General features: G+C 47.5%; 1 protein-coding gene across 1 annotated transcript; it reads left to right on the forward strand.

The window, feature by feature from the left end:
- Nucleotides 1-2,841: 2,841 nt before the first annotated feature.
- On the forward strand, nucleotides 2,842-19,708 carry LOC129394207 (nuclear pore complex-interacting protein family member B15-like). Its single transcript, XM_063597528.1, has 7 exons — nucleotides 2,842-4,116; nucleotides 8,410-8,592; nucleotides 12,217-12,316; nucleotides 12,480-12,624; nucleotides 16,752-16,812; nucleotides 16,922-16,957; nucleotides 18,308-19,708. The coding sequence occupies exons 1-7, from the start codon at nucleotides 4,054-4,056 to the stop codon at nucleotides 19,088-19,090; spliced, it is 1,371 nt and encodes a 456-aa protein (XP_063453598.1). The 5' UTR covers nucleotides 2,842-4,053; the 3' UTR covers nucleotides 19,091-19,708.
- The last annotated feature ends 4,332 nt before the right edge of the window (nucleotides 19,709-24,040 follow it).

Here is a 24,040-nt window from a genome sequence, read left to right on the forward strand (position 1 = left end):
CTTGGGGCTGCAGCCGGCCTCCTCAGCTTGAGTGTAACAACAGTCGTGGCTATGGCAGCACCTGTGGATGTCACATGGGCAGGACAGCAGGTGGGTGAAGCTCTCTCCTGGCCCTCCTCTCTTGCCAGGACCATGGGTGACTGAAGACCCCCAGGGAGGCACAGCATCCTCTTATCTAAGTTTTTTTTTGTTTTTTTTTAAGAGACAGGGTCTTTCTCTGTCGCCCAGGCTGGACTGCAGAGGCACAATCATAGCTCACGGCAGCCTTGAACTCCTGGGCTCAAGCGATCCTCCTACTTCAGTGTCCCAAGTAGCTGAGACTACAGGCACACGCCAGCATGCCCGGCTGGTTTTTTAATTTGTATTTCCTTTGAGACAGCGTATCTCTCTGTTGCTCAGGCTGGAGTGCAATGGCTCAATCAGCTCACTTTAGCCTTGAACTCCTGGGCTCAAGTGATACTGCCACCTCAACCTCCCAAGTATGCTACTACAGGAACACAAACTCCTTTTTTAAATTTTTTGTGGATATGGGGGTCTCACTATGTTGCCTAGGCTGGTCTCGAACTCCCAGGCTCAAGCAGTCCTCCTACCTCAGCCTCCCCAAATGCTGGGATTACAGGTGGGAGTTACTGTATGCCTGGCCTTATCTAAGCTGTTTCCCTGAAAATCCCCGACTTGGGTAATGATTCCATTGGCCCCACCATGACCTGTCCTGCCTTCCTGGCTGTGCCCAAGCTTGGTCCCTGCCTGCCTGCCTGCCTGCCTCACTCTCTGGGTCTCGAGCTTCTGTGACACATGACTCCTCTCTCTTCCTGGAGTGATCCAAGCCCTGCCACTTCCTGACTTTGCCCACACTGTACCCTCTGCCTGGGGCAACTTCATGTCTGCCCATTGACCCTTAGGCCTCAGCCCAGGCACAAGCTCCTGCCTCCGGAGGTCATCCAGGCCTCACCAGGCTACACCCTCTCGTAAAATTGGATTCCCTCCCTTCAGGGCAGGTTTATAATGAAATCCTCCTCAGAGGCCAGGTGCGCTGACACCCATCTGTAATCCCAGCACTTTGGGAGGCTGAGGTGGGAGGATCACTTGAGGCCAGGGGGTCGAGACCAGCCTGGGCAACATAAGAGCGACTCTTGTCTCTATAACAAATTTAAAAATTAGCTCACCAGGCCAGGCTCAGTGGCTCATGCCTGTAATCCCAACACTTCGAGAGGCCGAGGCAGGTGGATCACGAGGTCAGGAGTTCGAGAGCAGCCTGACCAACATGGCGAAACCCTGTCTCTACTAAACATACAAAATTAGCCAGGCATGGTGGCACGCACCTGTAATCCCAGCTACTCGGGAGGCTGAGGTAGGAGAATTGCTTGAACCCAGGAGGTGGAGGTTGCGGTGAGCCAAGATCATGCCGTTGCAGTCCAGCCTGAGCAACAGAGCAAGACTCTGTCTCGAGAGAATAAAAACACACAAAAAATTAACTCGCCATGATGGCACATGCCTATAGTCCTAGCTACTTGGGAGGCTGAGGTGGGAGGATTCCCTTCAGCCCAGGAGTTTGAGGCTGCAGTGAGCCACTATGATTGTGCCACTGCACTCTAACCTGGGCAAAAGCGAGACCCCAGGCTAGAGTGCATGATTTTGGGTCACTGCAACCTCCACCTCCCAGGTTCAAGTGATTCTCCTGCCTCAGCCTCTTGAGTAGCTGGGACTACAGGCATGTGCCACCACGCCTGGGTAATTTTTGTATTTTTAGTAGAGACAGGGTTTAGTAGAGACCATGGTGAAACCCCGTCTCTATAAAACAAATCTCTACTAACCCCATCTCTACAGAAAACAGCTGGGCGTGGTAGTGCACACCTGTAATTCCAGCTACTTGGGAGGCTGAGGCACGAGAATCATTTGCATCTTGGAGGCAGAGTTTGCAGTGAGCTGACATCGCACCACTGCACTCCAGCTGGGATGACAGAGCAAGACCCTGTCTCAAAAATAAGAAAAAGGAACAAACAACAGCAACGACAACAAAAAAACCTCTGTGCCAATCACAGCCTTCGAACTAGGGGAGAGGTGGCCGAATTCTGCCCTCTGCTAACTGACTATAGCTTTGTGGAAATGGGTGAGTGGCATGCCCTTTTGAGCCTCAGGGCCCCATCTGTAAAATGGGCATAACCGTCATGCCCGTCTTTAAGAACAGCCTTGGGGGTAAATGAGTGGAACTCATGGAAAGATCTCAGCCCACAACCTTCCACAGAACAGGCGCTTCTCACAAAGTAAGTAGCAGGAGTGCAGAGGCTGCAGGCATGAATCCAGCCAGACTGCCTGGGTTCAAGTCCCAGCTCCCACGTCTTGGTAACTATGTGGCCTCAGACAAGTTACTTAACATTTCTTTTTTTTTTTTTTTTTTTTTCAGAAGGAGTTTTGCTCTGTCACCCAGGTTGGAGTGCAGTGGTGTGATCTCGGCTCATTGCAACCTCTGCCTCCCGGGTTCAAGCAATTCTCTTGCCTCAGCTTCCTGAGTAGCTGGAATTACAGGCACCTGCCACCACACACAGCTAATTTTTGTATTTTTAGTAGAGACGGGGTTTCACCATGTTGGCCAGGATGATCTCGAACTCCTAACCTCGTGATCCGCCTGCCTCAGCCTCCCAAAATGCTGGGATTACAGGCGTGAGCCACCATGCCCAGCCAAATCTAGGGCCAGAACATGGCTGCAGCATATAAAAAGAATTGAATTCCATACTTTTGTTAACCCTGTTTTTTGTTTCTTTGTAGTTGTTGCTGTTTTTGAGACAGAGTCTCGCTCTGTCACCTAGGCTGGAGTGCAGTGGTGCAATCTCGGCTCACTGCAGACTCTGCCTCCCGGGTTCAAACTATTCTCCTGCCTCAGCCTCCCAAGTAGGTGGGACTACAGGTGCCCACCACCACACCCGGCTAATTTTTGTGTTTTATTAGAGACAGGGTTTCACCATATTGGCCAGGCTGGTCTGGAACTCCTGACCTTGTGATCCGCCCACCTCAGCCTCCCAAAGTGCTGGGATTACAGGCGTGAGCCACCACACCCAGCCCCTGTTTTGTTTTTGTTTTGCTTGCTTCTTAGGGTTGTTTTTCTATTTATGGTAAAGGCATTGGCTTTCCATTTGTAGCATCAATAGAATATTTCCTGTTTACAATAACCTTATGTCATAGTAAATGGTAAAGGGATTTAAAGCAGTGGTTTTCAGCTGCCAGAGGCCTGAGAGAGTTTGGGCATACTCTGTGTGATCGGGCAGAAGGCCTGTGGGAAGTTTAGCAGAGGACAGGGCCAGGAAAGGCGATGGACAGTGGGGGTCTGTCCTGGTCACCAGGCCCCTGGGTCCTGCCCACCTGCTTGGAGCTCCCCACCCATCACACATGATGCTGCCAAGCCCTCTGGGTATTGTGGGCAAATACCTTAGGAGAGAAGCTGATGAACTTTGTTTCTTGAAATGCACAGATTCCTTGGACATCCCTGAGAGGTCAATCATGAAAGTCAACTTGGTTTTCTCCCCCTCATTTGGGTTCAGAATTTAAAGTCCACACACACAGGCAGTAAGATGATATAGATACGGACATCATCACTCGGTTTCGGATGTTAAAATGTCTAGGTGGGTTAGGGGTGATTTGCGATCACACAACCTTGTGGCACAAAGAGGAATTCCCAGGCCAGAGGGAGACATTTTATTGCCATGTTATGATCTTATCATTGAGTTGAAAGGCAATCTTGTTTCATTTTGGATTCTGTCTTATGTTTATGTCTTATAAGGGCACTTTGAATTTCCAAGCAAATAATAATTTTGAATTAGCTTTTAATCATTGACTTCTAGCACAGTTATAGGATCAGAAACATGCTGTGTGATTTGATTGCTCTCAAATATATTGAGATTTGCTGGAACAAAATAAGTCAGGTTAATTTTTGTAAATGTACCATGCATGCTTAAAATGAATGTATCTACATTTGTTCCTGAGATACAGGTTGATGGACGGATGGCTACATGGATGTGATGGAGATGGTTTACTATCGGGACCTTCCGCATCCTGCTGATGTTTTGTTGCTTAGGATATGAATGGCTGAGCGGAGGCTGTAAAACCTGGCACCCTGCTTGGGTATGAGGTTCTTCCTGCCATCCTGCCATCATTTGTTTTTTATGTTTTGTCACCAAAAGTGACCTTGAGGAACCCTGGGAGCTCAGGAAGGAAGGAGCGCCCAGAAGCAGGGACAGGGAGCTGGTTGGGGAGGACCAGAAATCAGGTTTGTGAAGGTTCCAGAGAGGACCTGTCCTTGCGAGGAGTGTGGGAGACTGAGATGGGGGAGGGGTCATTGGAATGATGCGGGCGCTACTTGGCGTTGTCCATTGTGAGGCACCACCGGGGTCATCAGGGATTGGTGGAGAGGGAGTATAAAGCCCCAGGGTTGCCAAGGGAGGGCCCAGACCGAAGAAGGTTTGGTGGATAGCAGAACCTTTTTGTCTCCCTCTAATTGCTCCTAAGCCTCACGCTCCCTTGCCCCGCGTGTCCTGTTGCTTCCCTGATCTTCTCCGTGACCTGTAGCTAAACCTTCCACCAGCGCTTGAGAACTTAATTTGAACCGGATCCTTTCCCAGACCCCTTTCTTCTTCTCCTCGTCCTCCTCCTCCACCTCCTCCAGGTGCCCAACAGCCCCCTTCTCCTCCTTTCCCTTCCCTTACTTCCCCCCTTCCCCTCCCCTTCCCCTCCCCCTCCCCTCCCCCTCCCCAACACAGATCCGGCCCCGGTCCCCGTCCCCTTCCCTCCCCCCTGCCCTAAGCCACCTCCACCTCTGTCCTGGCCGCCTCAGGGCGCCCTGAAAGGACCAGGACATGCGGCTGCGGTGGTGGCTCCTCTTTTGGCTCCTGCTGGGATTTATCAGCCATCATCCCACCCCTGTGAGTAGACGCTGGACCCGCGGGGTTTCTTCCTTTTTACTGGGCTGTGTCACGCGGCATGAAATTACACAGCTCAGGCCTGTAATCCCAGCACTTTAGGGGGCCGAGGTGTGGGCAGATCACTCGAGTCCAGGAGTTGAAGAGTAGCCAGGGCATCATAGCGAAACCCCATCTCTACAAAAAATTCCAAAAAAGATTAGTTGGGCCTGGTGGTGCGTACCTGTTATCCCTGTTACTGGAGAGGCTGAGGTGGGAGGATCGCTTGGGCCCAGGAGCTGGACCTTGCAGTGAGCCGAGATGGCCCCGCTGCACTCTTGTCTCTAACAAACAAGATGGACCAAAACAAAGTGAAATGTCATTTGATTTGTGTCATCTGGTTTGATGACTTTTTTTTTTTTTTTTTTTAGACAGAGTCTCACTCTGTCGCCCAGGCTGGAGTGCAGTGGCAAGATCTCGGCTCACTGCAACCTCCGCTTCCGGGGTTCAAGCAATTGTCCTGCCTCAGCCTCCTGAGTAGCTCAGATTACAACGCCTGGCTAATTTTTGTATTTTTAGTAGACCACCACGCCTGGCTAATTTTTGTATTTTTAGTAGAGACGGGGTTTCACCATGTTCGCCAGGATGGTCTCCATCTCTTGACCTCGTGATCTGCCTGCCTCGGCCTCCCAGTGCTGGGATTACAGGCGTGAACCACCGCGCCTGGCCAAAATATGTAACCTTAAGTGTAAGTTTACTAACTTTGGAAAGTACATACACCAGCATAAACCAACCCCCTTTCAAGATCTACATTATTTTATTTATTCATTTATTTTTTTGAGACAGTTCCTCCCTTGTTGCCCAGGCTGGAGTGCAATGGGGCAATATCAGCTCACCGCAACCTCTGCTTCCCAGGTTCGAGCGATTCTCCTGCCTCAGCCTCCCGAGTGGCTGGGATTACAGACATGTGCCGCCACTCCCAGCTAATTTTGTATTTTTAGTAGAGATAGGGTTTCTCCATGTTGGTCAGGCTGGTTTTGAACTCCCGACCTCAGGTGATCCGCCCGCCTCAGCCTCCCAAAGCGTTGGGATTACAGGCGTGAACCACCGTGCCCAGCCAAGATCTACACTATTATGTCACCCCAGAAAGTGAACTCTCACTCTTCCCAGCCAGTCTCTTTCTTATCATAGGTTAGCTTGCTTATTCTGGAATTTCGCATCTACAGATGCATGCCATGCCATAGGTACTCTTTTGTGTCTGCTTTGTTCTGCTCAACACCATGTTTCTGAAATCATTACCATTGTTGTATGGTTCTCTAACTCCATCATTTCCATTTCAGACTCAGCATATGCGCAGTTCAACCTGATGAAGGGCTATCTCTGTTTAATTCACCATCTTGAAAGAAACATTTAAAATTGAGATGTTTTCAAGAATATATAGTTAAATCCTGAGGAATCGATGTAGAAATGTTATCACAAGCTGTCTGAACTTACTCAGGGGAAGTCTTCATCTTCACTCACATAAGAGTCTAATGGAATTAATATCAACAATCTTAGAGAAATCCCACACTATTCATGCCATTTTCATGATCTCCGCCTTGGTAAATTTTTTTTGAGACAGTCTCGCTCTGTCACCCAGGCTGAAGTGCAGTGGTGTGATCTCGGCTCACTGCAACCTCTGCCTCCCAGGTTCAAGTGATTCTTCTGCCTCAGCCTCCCAAGTAGCTGGAACTATAGGCGCGTGCCACCATGCCCTGCTAATTTTTTGTAATTTTAGTAGAGATGGGTTTCACCGTGTTAGCTAGGATGGTCTCAATCTCCTGATCTCGTGGTCCACCCACCTCGGCTTCCCAAAGTGCTGGGATTGCAGGCGTGAGCCACCACGCCCGGCCCACCTTGTTAATTTTTAAGCACTAAAATTTGATACTTATTTGTGAATGAAGTAATCTCTTCATTGTATTTTTTTTTTTTTTACTTATGCTGAGCTTTAAATGACAAAGATTCATATAATCCAAGAGAGAAGTATTATTTAGAGGGATTCTTTTACCATGTGATATATAACAAATGCATCCAATGTTATACATCAATTTAAAAAACAAGTAAATAACTTTAAAGAAAAGATAACTACTGGCCAGGTGCAGTGGCTCACACCTGTATTCCCAGCACTTTGGGAGGCCGAGGCAGGTGGATCATGAGGTCAGGAGTTGGAGACCAGCCTGGCCAAGATGGTGAAACCCTGTTTGTACTAAAAATACAAAAATTAGCCGAGTGCGGTGGCAGGCGCCTGTAATCCCAGTTACTCAGTAGCTGAGGCAGGAGAATCGCTTGAACCCGGGAGGCGGAGGTTGCAGTGAGCTGAGATCATGCCACTGCAATCTAGCCTGGGTGACAGAGCAAGACTTTGTCTCCAAACAAAAAGAAAAGATAATTACTTTATACTTAGCTTGTCTTAGCCATGAGTGACGGGCTGCATGTGGCCCAGGACAGTTTTGAATGCAGTTCAACACAAATTTGTAAACTTTCTTAAAACATTAGGAGATTTTGGCCAGGTACAGTGGCTCATGCCTGTAATCCCAGCACTTTGGGAGGCTGAGGCGGGCAGATTACCTGAGGTCAGGAGTTCGAGACCACCCTGGCCAACATGGCAAAACCCCATCTCCACAAAAAATACAAAAATTTGCTGAGTGCATTGTCAGGCACCTGTACTCCCAGCTACTCAGGAGGCTGAGGCAGGAGAATCACTTGAACCTGAGAGGCAGAGGTTGCAGTGAGCCGAGAGCACGCCACTGCACTCCAGCCTGGGTGACAGAGTGAGACCCCATCTCAAAAACAAAACACCAAAACAAAAACAAAAACAAAAACAAATGGCTGGGCACGGTGGCTCACACCTGTAATCCCAGCACTTTGGGAGGCCGAGGCAGGCAGATCGCCTGTCAGGAGTTCAAGGCCAGACTGGCCAACATGGTGAAACCTCATCTCTACTAAAAATACAAAAGTTAGTCGGGCATGGTGGCAGAGACCTGTAATCTCAGCTACTCGGGAGGCTGAGGGAGGAGAATGGCTTGAGCCCAGGAGCTGGAGGTTGCAGTGAGCCGAGATTGCACCACTGCACTCCAGCCTGGGCGACTGAGTGGAGCGGAACTCTGTCTCCAAAAAAAAAAAAAAAAGAATTTTTTGTTTAGATCATCAGCTATTGTTAGTGTTAGTGTATGTTATGTGTGGCTCAAGACAACTTTGCTTCTTTTAATATAGGCAGGGAAGTCAAAAGATTGGATATCCCTGCTTTATACCAAGAAAGACAGCACCCCACATTTGCGATGCCTAAAAACACTACCAGCCATCTGAAAAACATGAGACTTGTAACTTCTGTTCTTTTTTGTAGCAGTGGAATCCCACGGTGATATCTGAGGGATGTGGTTACCTTTTGGAGGAGGTTGACGGTTTCTAAGGATGATTCTTTCTGAGTGAAATATTGTCGGTGTCGTTGACCTTTTCATTATTTCAATTATTATTATTCCAGGTTATCAACACTCTGGCTGTCTATCGTCATCGTGAGACTGACTTTTGTGGAGGAGTTCGAGACCACCCTGGCCAACATGGCAAAACCCCATCTCCACAAAAATTGGATAATTTGATAATTATCGTTATTGGGTTTCTGAGACCTTACACATTTACCATTCTCTTCTGCACAAATTACCTTTGTGTGAGTATACTAACTTTCTGTAGAGGTATACTTGTAATCACAAATAAGAATAAATTATATAAAACAATTCACATTTCTGGACTTCATTATGAATATGTGGTTTTACCCAAACAATCAGGGAAATGATTTATTAGCATAAGAATTATGAAAATGTCTGCCATTTACATTATGAAAATTAAATAGGTCGGTGTTTGTTTAATAGAATGTCAACAGAGCTTTTGGTCAAAAATAAGTTTTTTTAACCTTTGTGCTATTTATCACAAATGGAGTATGAGGTTTCGTCACTTAAATAGGAAATTCTTTCTAAACTCTTCTGCTTTATAGTTCTATCGTATGGGTGGAAGGAAAGCTTCCAATCTCCTCTCTGAAGATTCACTGCAGAAATGAGCTGACAACAGACAGCTTAACAGGAAAAGAAAAACCTAGAACAGGCATAAACATGGGAACCAGCTGAAAAATGAGACTGCTAGAAGGGCCGGATGGTTGATGCTTAAAGAGCACCCTCTTCTGAGGGGAGAGGGAGATAGATGGAGATGTAGGCCATTTAGAGGGGCAGCAAATGATTTTTAGGGGAAATGAAAGAGGCCAAGGAACAAACAATTGGCCTGAGACAAAGTTCCTCTGAGGTCATAGGGACGAGGTGACAAACTGCCGGAAGGTGAAGGGCAGAACAGCACTGCGTCTCATGATGCAGAGAAAGCCCCAGAGAATCTCTTAGAACTGCCCTCCAAGAGAATCGATGAAAAGTGTGTCTGGGCAGGGTAATTTTGAATGACATCATTCAAAGTGCATGTTCCCACTTGCAACCGGAGAGAGATCAGTATGTCAAAAGTCTGTACTTGGTAAGAATTTGGCTGCTAAGTTGTGCCATAATTTGTCTTTTGAGCCTTTTTTCCTTTGGGTAAGTTGAGCTCTACATTTTGTCTTGCCATTCATGACAGTAAAAATGTGGTTGTCTGGGGGCTGAACCTCCTTCTGAACAATGATCCAAGATAAAAGTACTAATACCACAATGCTTTTTTATATTCAAGGGAAGAGGAAGTATGTTTCAGTTTCACCACCTAGATAATTACACGTCATTTGGCACTGCCTTTCAAGATATGTAGAAAACAGAAAATATATGAGTTATGAAGATATCTAGGCACATTTAACATTCTCTATGCCACTTAGTCCTGAACAGAGAATTTTCGGTATAAATTGGAGGAAGCTTTTTTTTTTTTTTTTTTTTTGTCTTTTCTCACCCCCGAGACGAGTCTCCCTCTGTTGCCCAGGCTGGAGTATAATGGTGTGATCTCGGCTCACTGCAACCTCCACCTCCTGGCTTCAAGCGATTCCCCTGCCTCAGCCTCTCAAGTAGCTGGGATTACAGGTGCCCACCACCATGCCCAGCTAATTTTTGTATTTTTAGTAGAGTCGGGGTTTTACCATGTTGGCCAGGCTAGTCTCAAAACCCGACCTCAAATGATCCACCCGCCTCAGCCTCCCAAAGTGCTGGGATTACAAGCGTGAGCCACCACGTGAGCCAGGGGAAGTTGTTAAATTTACCACTTTTTAACAATTCCATTTAGGAAAGTTCAGTTGAGCTGTTGGACTTGGACAACTTCGCACCTCTCATCTTTGTCCTTGTCATCTAGTCATCTATACCATTACCTCCTAAGCAGGGACATCATGGGTGCCATGAAGCATTCATGCATGATGGCATTTCTTTGCTTGTCATTTCTTCATGTGTTTAACATTTCTCCTAGCTCCAAACTGGGCCAGCTACCTTTCCTATGAAATCTAGCAGTAGTTGTGGGATTGACGTGGTTGCTCTTTTCATCTTTTTAGATTACCCATTGCTTCTCTCAAAATCCTAGTACATGACTTTTTTTTTTTATCCTATGTGCAGAAATCAGGAAAAAGCAAATTCTACAAAGAATTTGAAAGATACTATTTCAGGCCAGGTGTGGTGGCTCATGCCTGTAATCCCAGCACTTTGGGAGGCTGAGGCAGATGGATCACTTGAGGTCAGGAGTTCAAGACCAGATGGGCCAACATGGTGAAACCCCATCTCTACTGAAAAGACAAAAATTAGGCAGGCATGGTAGCAGGCACCTGTAATCCCAGCTACTTGGGAGGCCAAGGCACAAGAATCGCTTGAATCTGGGAGGTGGAGGTTGCCGTGAGCCAAGGTAGCGCCACTGCACTTCAGCATGGTTGAGAGTGACACTCCATCTCAAGAAAAAAGTCATTTCAATGACTACCTCAGGAGATTCATAGGTATCTGACCCACATCTGAGATGGGATTTGCATTGCATTTTCGCTATGATGAGAACAAATATTTAATATCTTAGAAGATTAAAAGCATACTGTGATAATATGGAAATCTTGGTGGAAATTCAGTCATTAGTGAGAATGTTTTGCGTTAAGTTCAAACCAGCCTCAATGAAGCTGATGTGAGGGAAGGGAAAGTGAACTCTGAGTAGAGCAGGGACAGAAGGAAGATGCTCCAGTGCAGATCAGGAAGGAGCAGGGGGTGAAATGTTACAAATTCTAGAACTCAGAGAGCTGAAGGTAATTACTTCCTTTTCAAGTTGTGAAACATGTTAACCTGTGGTAAAATACTTATAAGATGATAGTAACCATCTAACCATGTTGAAGTGTACAGTTCAGTTGTGTGAAGTATATTCATGTCATTTTTTTTTTTTTTTTTTTTGAGACGGAGTCTCACTCTGTCACCAGGCTGGAGTGCAGTGGTGGGATCTTGGCTCACTGCAACCTCTGCCTCCTGGGTTCAAGCAGTTCTCCTGCCTCAGCCTCCCGAGTAGCTGGGACTACAGGCGTGCATCACCATGCTCAGCTAATTTTTGTATTTTTAGTAGAGATGGAGTTTCACCATGTTGCCCAGGATGTTCTCCATCTCTTGACCTTGTGATTCACCCGCCTCGGCCTCCCAAAGTGCTGGGATTACAGGCGTGAGCTACCGCACCTGGCCTATTTTTTTTTTTTTTTGAGACAGAGTTTCAATTTTGTTGCCCAGGTTGGAGTGCAATGGCACAATCTCAGCTCACCACAACCTTTTCCTGCTGGGTTCACGTGATTCTCCTGCCTCAGCCTCCTGACTAGCTGGGATTACAGGCATGCACCACCATGCCTGGCTAATTTTGTATTTTTAGCAGAGACAGCATTTCTCCATGTTGGTGAGGCTGGTCTCAAACTCCCGACCTCAGGTGATCCGCCTGCCTCGGCCTCCCAAAGTGCTGGGATTACAGGAGTGAGCCACCGTGCCAGCCTCATGTCATTCTTGTGTGTGTGTGTGTGTGTGTGTGTGTGTGTGTGTGTGACAGAGTCTCATTCTGTCGCTCAGGCTGGAGTGCAGTGGTGTGATCTCGGCTCACTGCAACCTCCGCCTCCCAGCTTCAAACGGTTCTCTGCCTCAGCCTCCCGAGTAGCTCGGATTACAGGCGCCCGCTGCCATGCCCAGCTAATTTTTGTATTTTTAGTAGAGACGGGGTTTCACCATCTTGGCCAGGCTGGTCTTGAACTCCTGACCCCGTGATCCACCTGCCTTGGCCTCCCAAAGTACTGGGATTATACGCATGAGCCACCGTGCCCAGCCGTCATTCTTATATTATTATTTCCTAGGTGTATTTCCTGAAGACTATCTTCTGGTCTCGAAATGGACATGATGGATCCACGGATGTACAGCAGAGAGCCTGGAGGTCCAAACGACGTAGACAGGAAGGTATGGCTCTCTTGGAGTCCCCATAGTGTGGAAATGAGTTTGCCCTGGAAAGGGAAAGAACAGCTTCTTTTCCTCAGGTTTCTCACCTTCTCTTCTCCTCACTCTCACCAAAGGCTGAGGTCCATTTGTATGCACACAAAGAAAAGAGTTTCTTCCTTTCCAGGAAATAAAATTGGCCTGAAAGACGTCATTACTCCATGGAGACATGTGGAAAGAAAATTTAGAGCGAAAATCCATAAGAGGAAGGTGACAACGAAAATCAACCATCATGACAAAATCAATGGAAAGAGGAAGACCGCCAGAAAACAGTAAGATGTGCCTTGACACAAATACTGTTGTATGAACCATGTGCCAATCAAAGTAGACAACTGTAAAGTCCTTGAGAATATTTTCTACAATATTTGTGGCAAATTCAGTGGGTTCAAAATTGAGTTTGTCCTTTCTGCTTCATTAGTTTAAGCTGTATAATTCCTTTCCCTTCCTACATTCTTGTTTGTCATTTTTTCGGGGGAAGAGGAGTTGCTAGTACTGGCATTGGTTTTCCTTTCTCTGTCTTTTTTTTTTTTTTTTTTTTTTTTTCCTGAGATGGAGCTTTGCTGTTGTTGCCCAGGCTGTAGTGCAATGGCACAATCTCAGCTCACTGCCTTTTGGGTTCAAGCAATTCTCCTGCCTCAGCCTCCCAAGTAGCTGGGATTACAGGTGCCCACCACCACGCCCAGCTAATTTTTGTATTTTTACTAGAGATGGGGTTTCACCATGTTGTCCAGGCTGGTCTCGAACTTCTGACCTCAGGTAATCCACCTGCCTCAGCCTCCCAAAGTGCTGGGATTAGAGGCGTGAGCCACCACAGCCAGCCTTTTTTTTTTTTTTTTTTAATTTTGAGATAGAGTCTCGCTCTGTCGCCCAGGCTGGAGTGCTATGGTGCAATCTTGGCTCACTGCAACCTCTGCTCCCAGTTTGAAGCAATTCTGCCTCAGCTTCCCGAGTAGCTTGGATTACAGGTGCGTGCCAGCACATTTGGCCAATTTTTTTTTTTTTTTTTTTTTTTTTTGAGACAGAGTCTCACTCTGTCACCCAGGCTAGAGTGCAGTGGCATGATCTTGGCTCACTGCAACCTCCACCTCCCAGGTTCAAGCGATTCTTATCCCTCAGCCTCTTGAGTAGCTGGGACTACAGGCATATGCCACCATGCCCGGATAATTTTTGTATTTTTAGTAGAGGCGGGGTTTCACCATATTGGCCAAGCTGGTCTAGAACTCCTGACATCATGATCCGCACACCTCGGCCTCCCAATGTGCTGGGATTACAGGCGTGAGCCACCGTGCCCGGCCAGATTTTTGTATTTTTAGTAGAGACAGGGGTTCACCATGTTGGCCAGGCTAGTCTTGAACTCCTGACCTCAGGTGATCTGCCGACCTCAGGTGATCTGCCTACCTCAGCCTCCCAGTGTGAGCCACCGCACCCAGCCTGGATTGTTGAATTCAATCCTTGGGTCACCTCCAGATTCATTTTCACAGTCTTTCATGTTTTGGTCATATTACATTGTATTTTGCTGCCATATGACTGATCTTTTTCTGTTAAATGTGAGATACTTGTTAAAAAAATATTTAGCAATGAATTGAGGCCTAGTAGCATGTTATCTTGCTGCAGAAGAGATGGGAGTCTACTTCTGGGGGATGGTCAGGGGTCCTCCATACAGGCTGCAATTGAGGTCGTCGGTGCAGGCTCAGTCCCTACAAAGGCCAGGGTATTTTCTGTCCACCTTTATTCTGATGCATGACTCTTCTGGGTCTCAACCAGAGCCAGTGGACTTCAGTATGGGTCGCTTTCATTGGCAGACCCTCAATCCACTTGTTTTCCATCTAATCCCATGCATGTGTGCAAAAGCTGCTGTGCTTCTTTGCATCTCAGTAGTTCCTTCTGGAATTCAGCAATGAAACTCAGGGAAATGGGTTCCAAATGCGAGGCTGACTTTCGTCCTGGGTTTCCTTCTTCTCCATCTTCACCTCATGTCTGTTTACTGCCATGTTAGCAATTTGATGTATTCAATCATGAGTTTTATATTCTGTTTGGTGTCCCCCATTGTTCTCATCGGAGATCAGAAGCTTCAGATGCACTTATGTCAACTCAAGAGTAGAATGCTTCCTTAGCTTCCCTCCAGAGTCAGGTTTTGTGTTTCTAGTTCCCAAGTGCACAGCAGGAGTAGTGATGTCCTCACTGGCTTCTCATTTGCATTAAACTGTGAGCTTCTTTAGCGTGGGGACAGGACCCTGCTCCCATTGCATTCTCAGCACCTCACCACACACTCCTTGTTGGAGGCCACTCCAGACAGCATGTGCTGAAGGATGCCCTGTGGTCAGAAACAAGTTCATGAACTTTCTCTTTGAAGTGTTTTTGTCCCTGTTTCCTAGCGTTCTGGGAATTTTACACATCCTTCCTATAAAACCAAGTATCAGGTGAGATCCTTAGGATCAGGACCATGAATCAAGTGGTGTGAGGGCAACACAGCAAACTTACCCTTTTTAGGCCATTTCCTTTTTCTGCCCTCAATCTCTGTGAACTGAACCTTGTTAAAGTCAGTCAACACCAGGGTGGATGGTTTGCCATTGTCACCTATTTTCAGGACATAACACCCGACTTAGGAGCCATTCCGATCATTTCTAATTCAATAGATGCGCCCAGCATTCAGATTGCCTTTTCTCTCAACCAGGATCTTTAAAGTCGATGACAAGAGTTCCAGTCCTGAATCATGGCAAAGTGCAGTAGTGAACTGCGGGGTTAATGACACCATATTCTGGAACGATCTCTCTATGGCTGATGGTCTCAGTTCCGGCATCAGCCTCTGACTGAGAATCAGGTCTCACACAGGAGGAGTCAGATGAGGAGCAATCCTCTGCTTCCGATGGAGTTAGTTGTGATGAATTGGTGAGGTCTGGTTTTTCACACTGAACTAAAATGAGCTTTCGCTGTGTCAAGCACAAGACTGACCCCAGAGACACACATAGTGCACCTCATAGAAGCTTTTAATAGTCTTTATATTTACTAAAGAATAGGACTAACTATGGAAGTATGAAGATGAGCTGGAAATGACAGGTGACTTGCCAGCAGGCCAGAGTGTGACTTTTTTTTGTCCCTCAATGGGAGGTGTCCATTCTCCCTTTGGTTGTGAGAATCAGTTGGTTCATTTGTGGGAAGGTTGCAGGGGGGATCTTTGAATCACAGCCTTCAGATGCCAGAAGGGCAGAGGGAATCCCACACGGGCTGGTGGATCATGTGTGTGCATTTCTCTCCCTTCTAATCTGAGGAAACTAAGCATGAAAGAATGTGAGCATGCAGAAAAGGAGAGGCAGGTATCAGAGGCAGAGGAAAATGGGAAATTGGATATGAAAGAAATACACACCTACAAGTGAGTTCAGAAACTGAACCCCACCCTCTTGGGAAACGCCCATTGGAGTGTTGTTTTTAACCTTTGTACAGTGTTTAGACCCAGTAAATGCAGAAATAGAAACAAATGGTCAGAAGACATATCGAGAGAGAGAGAGAGAGAGAGAGAGAGAGAGAGAGTTCACAAAACAGAAAACAAAGTACCTTAATATTTACCAGTGACCAAAAGATGTGAAGCAGCAAAACGTCTCCTGACCCCATTGCCAGCTAGACTGTGTGGAAACTCGGTTCATACCAGCCATTCTAGGGGTGGGGTGAGTTGTTGTCATCCTTAGGAAAGTGTGTTGTTGTAGGATCAACCACATCCTTCAAAAGGACTATGCCTGTTTATAAGCCCAGCTGTTTCTGCCCTGTGAAACACGGTAAGGATATTAATACAAAGAGAATACAGCTTTATGATAAAAGATGCTCAACGAAGGATGAATTAGGGATATACTGAGAATGGGGAAGGAAACTATCATCTCAGAAGTCAGCAGGCAGTAAGCAAGAGGAGGAATCAATATAGCAACAGTTTGGATCAGACCGTACAGTTTTTTTGTTTTTGTTTTTGTTTTTCTGAGATGGAGTCTCGCTGTGTCACCCAGGCTGGAGTGCAATGACGTGATCTTGGCTCACTGCAACCTCCGCCTCCCAGGTTCAAGTGATTCCCCTGCCTCAGCCTCCCGAGTAGCTGGGATTACAGGTGCCTGCCACCACGCCCGGCTAATCTTTTGTATTTTTAGTAGAGACGGGGTTTCACCGTATTAGCCAGGATGGTCTCAATCTCCTGACCTCGTGATCCATCCGCCTCGCCCTCCCAGAGTGCTGGGACTACAGGCATCAGCCACCGCGACCGGCTCAGACTGTACTCTTATAGCCATCTGAAATACGTTTTCTAGGTACAGATAGATTGTGTAAGGGTACAGTTGTGAGGATAACAGAAACATGGCAGATTATTTAAAATCATCCTGAAAGTGGTGCTTTATCTGATGAAAGTGATTGTAATCCATAGGAAAATATTTCAACATGCGCAAGAGTTGCGGCGGCGGGCAGAGGACTACCACAAATGCAAAGTAAGGAGCTTCCTCCCCGCAGTTGCAGGATAGTTCAGTGCTGATGCAGATGATGCCACGGCTCTTAGACTCTCTCAACATTCAATTTCTCATGTGTTGGCTTTTTCAGATCCCCCCTTCTGCAAGAAAGCCTCTTTGCAACCGGGTAAGTTTGTTTGTTTTCCTTGCTTTTGAACATAGTCTGCCAGGTCAGGACATGGATACATTTTTCTCCCTACAGCTCTGTGCTCAAGCCCTGCAGAGGGAGATGGCAGAGAGAAAGGCTGCCTACAAGCATCACAGTCCCATCCCTGTTGGTAACCGTGTTGTGCAAAAACACCTTCATCCCCACCCAGTGGGGCCCCTGATCTAATATTCAAAGTGTCAGAGGTTCCATATTTGTAATAGCAAATGGGCCCTGACTGTAAATTAGTGAAGAATGAATGTAACTTATTACCCACAGGGACAATTCCAAATGAAGGCCTTAAATGATGCTCAGCTAAGCTGGTTCTTGTGTGGCCTCTGTACCTTCAAAAGCTGCCGAGTCCTATGATTACACGTGATGGGACTTGTACACTTGAAGTGAAACACAGTTTTAAAACTTGCATTGTTTAGAATTCCCACCTCATTTTTCCATGGACAAAAGTATTCTTTATGTCCTAGTGCACTTACAATTTGGTATTACCTGGGAGTGAAAAGAAATATTACAGCCATGCCTAACTGACTTCTTGAGGTAAGATTGTTCTGTCAGAAAACCCTCTCCCAGTTTCCCTGCAGCTCTTCAGGAATCCACATCTCTCCAGAGCTCTTTGTTCTCATGGGTGGCACCTCCAGAGTGAAGAAGATCCTTTGTCAAGAAGGGAAACAGAGGGGAAATGAGAGGGTCCTGCAGGCAGAGCTGGAATCAACTTCCACTCTGCCTCTTGCAAGCTGTGTGACCCTGGGCACAATTTCTCCTTCCTCTGGAAACCTCTGTTTTCTTAGATTTGGAGCAGGGTGGTCACACTGACCTTGCAGAGTTCTGAGAATCAGAGACAGAACATAAAAGGCCTGGAAAACATTCTCCAAAAAGAAGCTGCAACATGTGTGGACAATGGGCTTTTCATGCCTCTCTTACTGTCTGTTGACCTGGTGCAAGAAACGTGCTCTGGTGATGGCTGTGAGGGAGGAATGAAGATAGACATAGACACTCCTGTGTCTCAAACATGCTTCTTTATTACTCTGTTATGACTCTGTCTTCCCTGGGGCAGGACCCCAGCCTGCCTACATTTGCAGACAGACACAGTGGCATGTGGAGACAACAGTGTGCCCCAATGACTTTTCTTTACCCCCCAGCTGTCGGCAGTACTCAGTGGAAGGGTGATATTATGACACTGATACTGCTATTTTGAAACCTGGAGGATGGAAAGGTGCAAAAATCTATCACCAGCAACAGAAGGTGCAGACCGTGTTGGTGGCGGTAATTTTGTCCATCAAATGAATATGTGTGAAAACATTCCCTTCTTCGGCCCTACAGGTCAGAATGGTGGCAGCGGAGCATCGTCATTCTTCAGGATTGCCCTACTGGCCCTACCTCACAGCTGAAACTTTAAAAAACAGGATGGGCCACCAGCCACCTCCTCCAACTCAACAACGTTCTATAACGGATAACTCCCTGAGCCTCAAGACACCTCCCGAATGTCTCCTTCATCCCCTTCCACCCTCAGTGGATGATAATATCAAGGAGTGTCCTTTTGCTCCTCTTCCACCCTCTCCTCTTCCACCCTCAGTGGATGATAATCTGAAGGAGTGTCCTCTTGCTCCTCTTCCACCCTCTCCTCTTCCACCCTCAGTGGATGATAATCTGAAGGAGTGTCTCCTTGCTCCTCTTCCACCCTCTCCTCTTCCACCCTCAGTGGATGATAATCTGAAGGAGTGTCTCCTTGCTCCTCTTCCACCCTCTCCTCTTCCACCCTCAGTGGATGATAATCTGAAGGAGTGTCTCCTTATCCCTCTTCCACCCTCAGTGGATGATAATCTCATGACTCCTCCCTTAGCTACTCAGGAGGCCGAGGCGGAAAAACCACCCAAACCCAAGAGGTGGAGGGTGGATGAGGTGGAACAATCACCGAAACCCAAGAGGCGGAGGGCGGATGAGGTGGAACAATCGCCCAAGCCCAAGAGGCAGAGGGAGGCCGAAGCACAATTACCCAAACCCAAGAGGCGGAGGTTGAGTAAGCTGAGAACATGCCATTGCACTCAAGCCTGGGCAATAAGAATAAATCCGTGGGTCGAAAAAAAGAAAAAAATCAAAAAATAAAACAAAACCCACACTCCAAAAACAAACTAACAAAGAATAAATAAATAATATAAAAATAAAATAAATACTGCAGTCCTTATGTTATTGCTTTGTTTCAATATCTGGTATGATTGCCTGAGGGACCTGAGGTTTTTAATTAATTGTAGGGTTTTTTTTTTAATCTTTAGAAGTGGTTGGTTATGTAAAATATTATTATTATTATTATTTTTTTTTGAGACTGGGTTTTGCTCTGTCACCCAGGCAGGAGTACAGTGGCTCGATCACAACTCACTGCAGCCTCAACCTCCTGGGCTTCAAGCAATCCTCCTGCCTCAGCCTCCCAAGTAGCTGGGATCACAGATGCGTGCCACCACACCTGGCCAATGTTAAAAAATCCTTTAACTTTTTTGTAGAGATGCACTCCTGGACTCAAGCGATCCTCCTACTGGTCCCGACCACCAGCCTCTTTCTGATAAACATTTACACTGTTTATTATCTGATGCCATTTCTATCTTCTTCCTTGTCATCCAGACATCAAAGAATTAGGTTTCTTCAGGGTTTTCTTTTTCAAGTCCTCATTGTTAAAGATCACTCACATTAGGGCCAGACACCACGACTCATGCCTGTAATCCCAGCACTTTGGGAGGCCAAGGCGGGCAGAGCACTTGAGGTGGGGAGTTTGAGACCAGCCCGGCCAACTTGGTGAAACCCCACCTCTACTGAAAAACATACAAAAATTAGCTGGGCGTGATGGTGCATGCCTGTAGTCCCAGCCACTTGGGAGGCTGAGGCATGAGAATCGCTTGAACCCAGGAGGCAGAGGTTGTAGTGAGCCAAGATCACATCAGCACACTCTAGCCTGGGTGACAGAGCGAGACTCTGACTCAAAAAATAAATAAAATAAATATCACTTACATTAGATATACCCAAGGGGTGGTCTATAGAGACTTGGAAGCAGTGGTTATTGCAACAGGGGCACGGAAGTCATCTGGCTATGCCAGGGTGCCCAGGGGATACTCAGGGTGGGTGGCATGGTGCTGCTGGGCTCTAACCGCACAGGACGCTCTGATTGACGCGCTGCCAGGAGTAGCACTCTGTCTTGGGGCTGCAGCCGGCCTCCTCAGCTCGAGTGTAACAACAGTCGTGGCCATGGCAGCACCTGCGGATGTCACATGGGCAGGACAGCAGGTGGGTGAAGCTCTCTCCTGGCCCTCCTCTCTTGCCAGGACCATGGGTGACTGAAGACCCCCAGGGAGGCACAGCATCCTCTTATCTAAGTTTTTTTTGTTTTTTTTTTAAGAGACAGGGTCTTTCTCTGTCGCCCAGGCTGGACTGCAGAGGCACAATCATAGCTCACAGCAGCCTTGAACTCCTGGGCTCAAGCGATCCTCCCACTTCAGTGTCCCAAGTAGCTGAGACTACAGGCACACGCCAGCATGCCCGGCTGGTTTTTTAATTTGTATTTCCTTTGAGACAGCGTATCTCTCTGTTGCTCAGGCTGGAGTGCAATGGCTCAATCAGCTCACTTTAGCCTTGAACTCCCGGGCTCAAGTGATGCTGCCACCTCAACCTCCCAAGTCTGCTACTACAGGAACACAAACTCCTTTTTTAAATTTTTTGTGGATATGGGGGTCTCACTATGTTGCCTAGGCTGGTCTCGAACTCCCAGGCTCAAGCAGTCCTCCTACCTCAGCCTCCCCAAATGCTGGGATTACAGGTGGGAGCTACTGTATGCCTGGCCTTATCTAAGCTGTTTCCCTGAAAATCCCCGACTTGGGTAATGATTCCATTGGCCCCACCATGACCTGTCCTGCCTTCCTGGCTGTGCCCAAGCTTGGTCCCTGCCTGCCTGCCTGCCTCACTCTCTGGGTCTCGAGCTTCTGTGACACATGACTCCTTTCTCTTCCTGGAGTGATCCAAGCCCTGCCACTTCCTGACTTTGCCCACACTGTACCCTCTGCCTGGGGCAACTTCATGTCTGCCCATTGTCCCTTAGGCCTCAGCCCAGGCACAAGCCCCTGCCTCTGGGGGTCATCCAGGCCTCACCAGGCTACACCCTCTCGTAAAATTGGATTCCCTCCCTTCAGGGCAGGTTTATAATGAAATCCTCCTCAGAGGCCAGGTGCGGTGACACCCATCTGTAATCCCAGCACTTTGGGAGGCTGAGGTGGGAGGATCACTTGAGGCCAGGGGGTCGAGACCAGCCTGGGCAACATAAGAGAGACTCTTGTCTCTCTTGTCTCTATAACAAATTTAAAAATTAGCTCACCAGGCCAGGCTCAGTGGCTCATGCCTGTAATCCCAACACTTCGAGAGGCCGAGGCAGGTGGATCACGAGGTCAGGAGTTCGAGAGCAGCCTGACCAACATGGCGAAACCCTGTCTCTACTAAACATACAAAATTAGCCAGGCATGGTGGCACGCACCTGTAATCCCAGCTACTCGGGAGGCTGAGGTAGGAGAATTGCTTGAACCCAGGAGGTGGAGGTTGCGGTGAGCCAAGATCACGCCATTGCAGTCCAGCCTGAGCAACAGAGCAAGACTCTGTCTCAAGAGAATAAAAACACACAAAAAATTAACTCGCCAGGATGGCACATGCCTATAGTCCTAGCTACTTGGGAGGCTGAGGTGGGAGGATTCCCTTCAGCCCAGGAGTTTGAGGCTGCAGTGAGCCACTATGATTGTGCCACTGCACTCTAACCTGGGCAAAAGCGAGACTCCAGGCTAGAGTGCATGATTTTGGGTCACTGCAACCTCCACCTCCCAGGTTCAAGTGATTCTCCTGCCTCAGCCTCTTGAGTAGCTGGGACTACAGGCATGTGCCACCACGCCTGGGTAATTTTTGTATTTTTAGTAGAGACAGGGTTTAGTAGAGACCATGGTGAAACCCCATCTCTATTAAACAAATCTCTACTAACCCCATCTCTACAAAAAACAGCTGGGCGTGGTAGTGCACACCTGTAATTCCAGCTACTTGGGAGGCTGAGGCACGAGAATCATTTGCATCTTGGAGGCAGAGTTTGCAGTGAGCTGAGATCGCACCACTGCACTCCAGCCAGGATGACAGAGCAAGACCCTGTCTCAAAAAAAAAGAAAAAGGAACAAACAACAGCAACAACAACAAAAAAATCTCTGTGTCAATCACAGCCTTCGAGCTAGGGGAGAGGTGGCCGAATTCTGCCCTCTGCTAACGAGCTATAGCTTTGTGGAAATGGGCGAGTGGCGTGCCCTTGTGAGCCTCAGGGCCCCATCTGTAAAATGGGCATAACTGTCATGCCCGTCTTTAAGAACAGCCTTGGGGGTAAATGAGTGGAACTCATGGAAAGATCTCAGCCCACAACCTTCCACAGAACAGGCGCTTCTCACACAGTAAGTAGCAGGAGTGCAGAGGCTGCAGGCATGAATCCAGCCAGACTGCCTGGGTTCAAGTCCCAGCTCCCACGTCTTGGTAACTAAGTGGCCTCAGACAAGTTACTTAGTATTTCTTCTTTTTTTTTTTTCAGACGGAGTTTTGCTCTGTCACCCAGGCTGGAGTGCAGTGGTGTGATCTCGGCTCACTGCCACCTCCGCCTCCTGGGTTCAAGCAATTCTCCTGCCTCAGCTTCCTGAGTAGCTGGAATTACAGGCACCTGCCACCACACCCAGCTAATTTTTGTATTTTTAGTAGAGACAGGGTTTCACCATGTTGGCCAGGATGGTCTCGAACTCCTGACCTCGTGATCTGCCTGCCTCAGCCTCCCAAAGTACTGGGATTATAGGCATGAGCCACCGCACCTGGACACGTTACTTAATATTTCTGTGCCTTGGTTTCTTCATCTGTGAAATGGGATTCTTGTGAGAATGCAAAGGGATTCCCAGGGCAGTTTCTAGTGCATAGTCTGGCTGCCTTTGTGTGTGTGTGTGTGTGCGTGTGTGTGTGTGTGTGCATGTGTGTGTGTGTTTAATATAGAGACAGGGTCTCACTATGTTGCCTAGGCTGGTTTCAAACTCCTGGGCTCCAGTGATCCTCCTGCTTCCACCCAAAGTGGTGGGATAACAGATGTGAGTCACCACACCTGGTCACTTTATATTATTTTTTTCTTTTGAGACAGGGTCTCGCACTGTTGCCCAGGTTGGAATGCAGTGGTGCAATCTCAACTCACTCAAACTCCGCCTCCTGGGTTCAAGTGATTCTCCTGCATCAGCCTCTTGAGTAGCTGGTACTATAGTCACCCGGCTCCTTGCCCAGCTAATTTTTGTATTTTTAGTAGAGATGCGGTTTAGTGATTCTCCTGCATCAGCCTCTTGAGTAGCTGGTACTATAATCACCTAGCTCCTTGCCCAGCTAATTTTTGTATTGTTAGTAGAGATGCGGTTTTTTTTTTTTTTTTTTGAGATGGAGTTTCGCTCTTGTTGCCTAGGCTGGAGTGCAGTGGTGCGATCTCGGTTCACCACAGCCTCCGCCTCCTGGGTTCAAGCGATTCTCCTCCTCAGCCTCCCGAGTAGCTGGGATTACAGGCATGCGCCACCGCACCTGGCTAATTTTGTATTTTTAGTAGAGACGGGGTTTCCCCATGTTGGTCAGGCTAGTCTCGAACTCCTGACGTCAGGTGATCTGCCTCCCTCGGCCTCCCAAAGTGCTGGGATTACAGGCATAAGCCAGCATGCCAGGCTGGTCCTTTTTTTTTTTTTTTTTTTTTTTAATCACTTAACATATATCTTGGAGAACTTTCCATTTTGGGAGTTAAAGAGATTTGTTTGTTTGTTTGTTTTGAGACAGGGTCTCCCTCTGTGGCCCAGGCTGGAGCTGGACCTTGGCTCAGTCCAACTCCCACCCCCCCGGGCTCAAGCAATCCTCCCACTTCAGCCTTCCAAGTAGCTGGGTCTATGGGCACATGCCACCACATCCCGCTACTTTTTATAGTTTTTGTAGAGATAGGATTTTACCATGTTGCCCAGGCTGGTCTTGAACTCCTGAGCTCAAGTGATCCAC

Source organism: Pan paniscus, chromosome 18 (assembly GCF_029289425.2).
Source record: "Pan paniscus chromosome 18, NHGRI_mPanPan1-v2.0_pri, whole genome shotgun sequence".
NCBI classification, from domain to species: Eukaryota; Metazoa; Chordata; class Mammalia; order Primates; family Hominidae; genus Pan; species Pan paniscus.

What these genes read in the sequence shown, in the direction of transcription:
- LOC129394207 (XM_063597528.1), top strand. Translation starts at nt 4,054, where the DNA reads ATGTTTTGTTGCTTAGGATATGAATGGCTGAGCGGAGGCTGTAAAACC. An exon ending in CAAACGACGTAGACAGGAAG is followed by an intron (nt 12,317 to 12,479) that starts GTATGGCTCTCT and finishes CTTCCTTTCCAG; the next exon opens with GAAATAAAATTGGCCTGAAA. An exon ending in AGGACTACCACAAATGCAAA is followed by an intron (nt 16,813 to 16,921) that starts GTAAGGAGCTTC and finishes TGGCTTTTTCAG; the next exon opens with ATCCCCCCTTCTGCAAGAAA.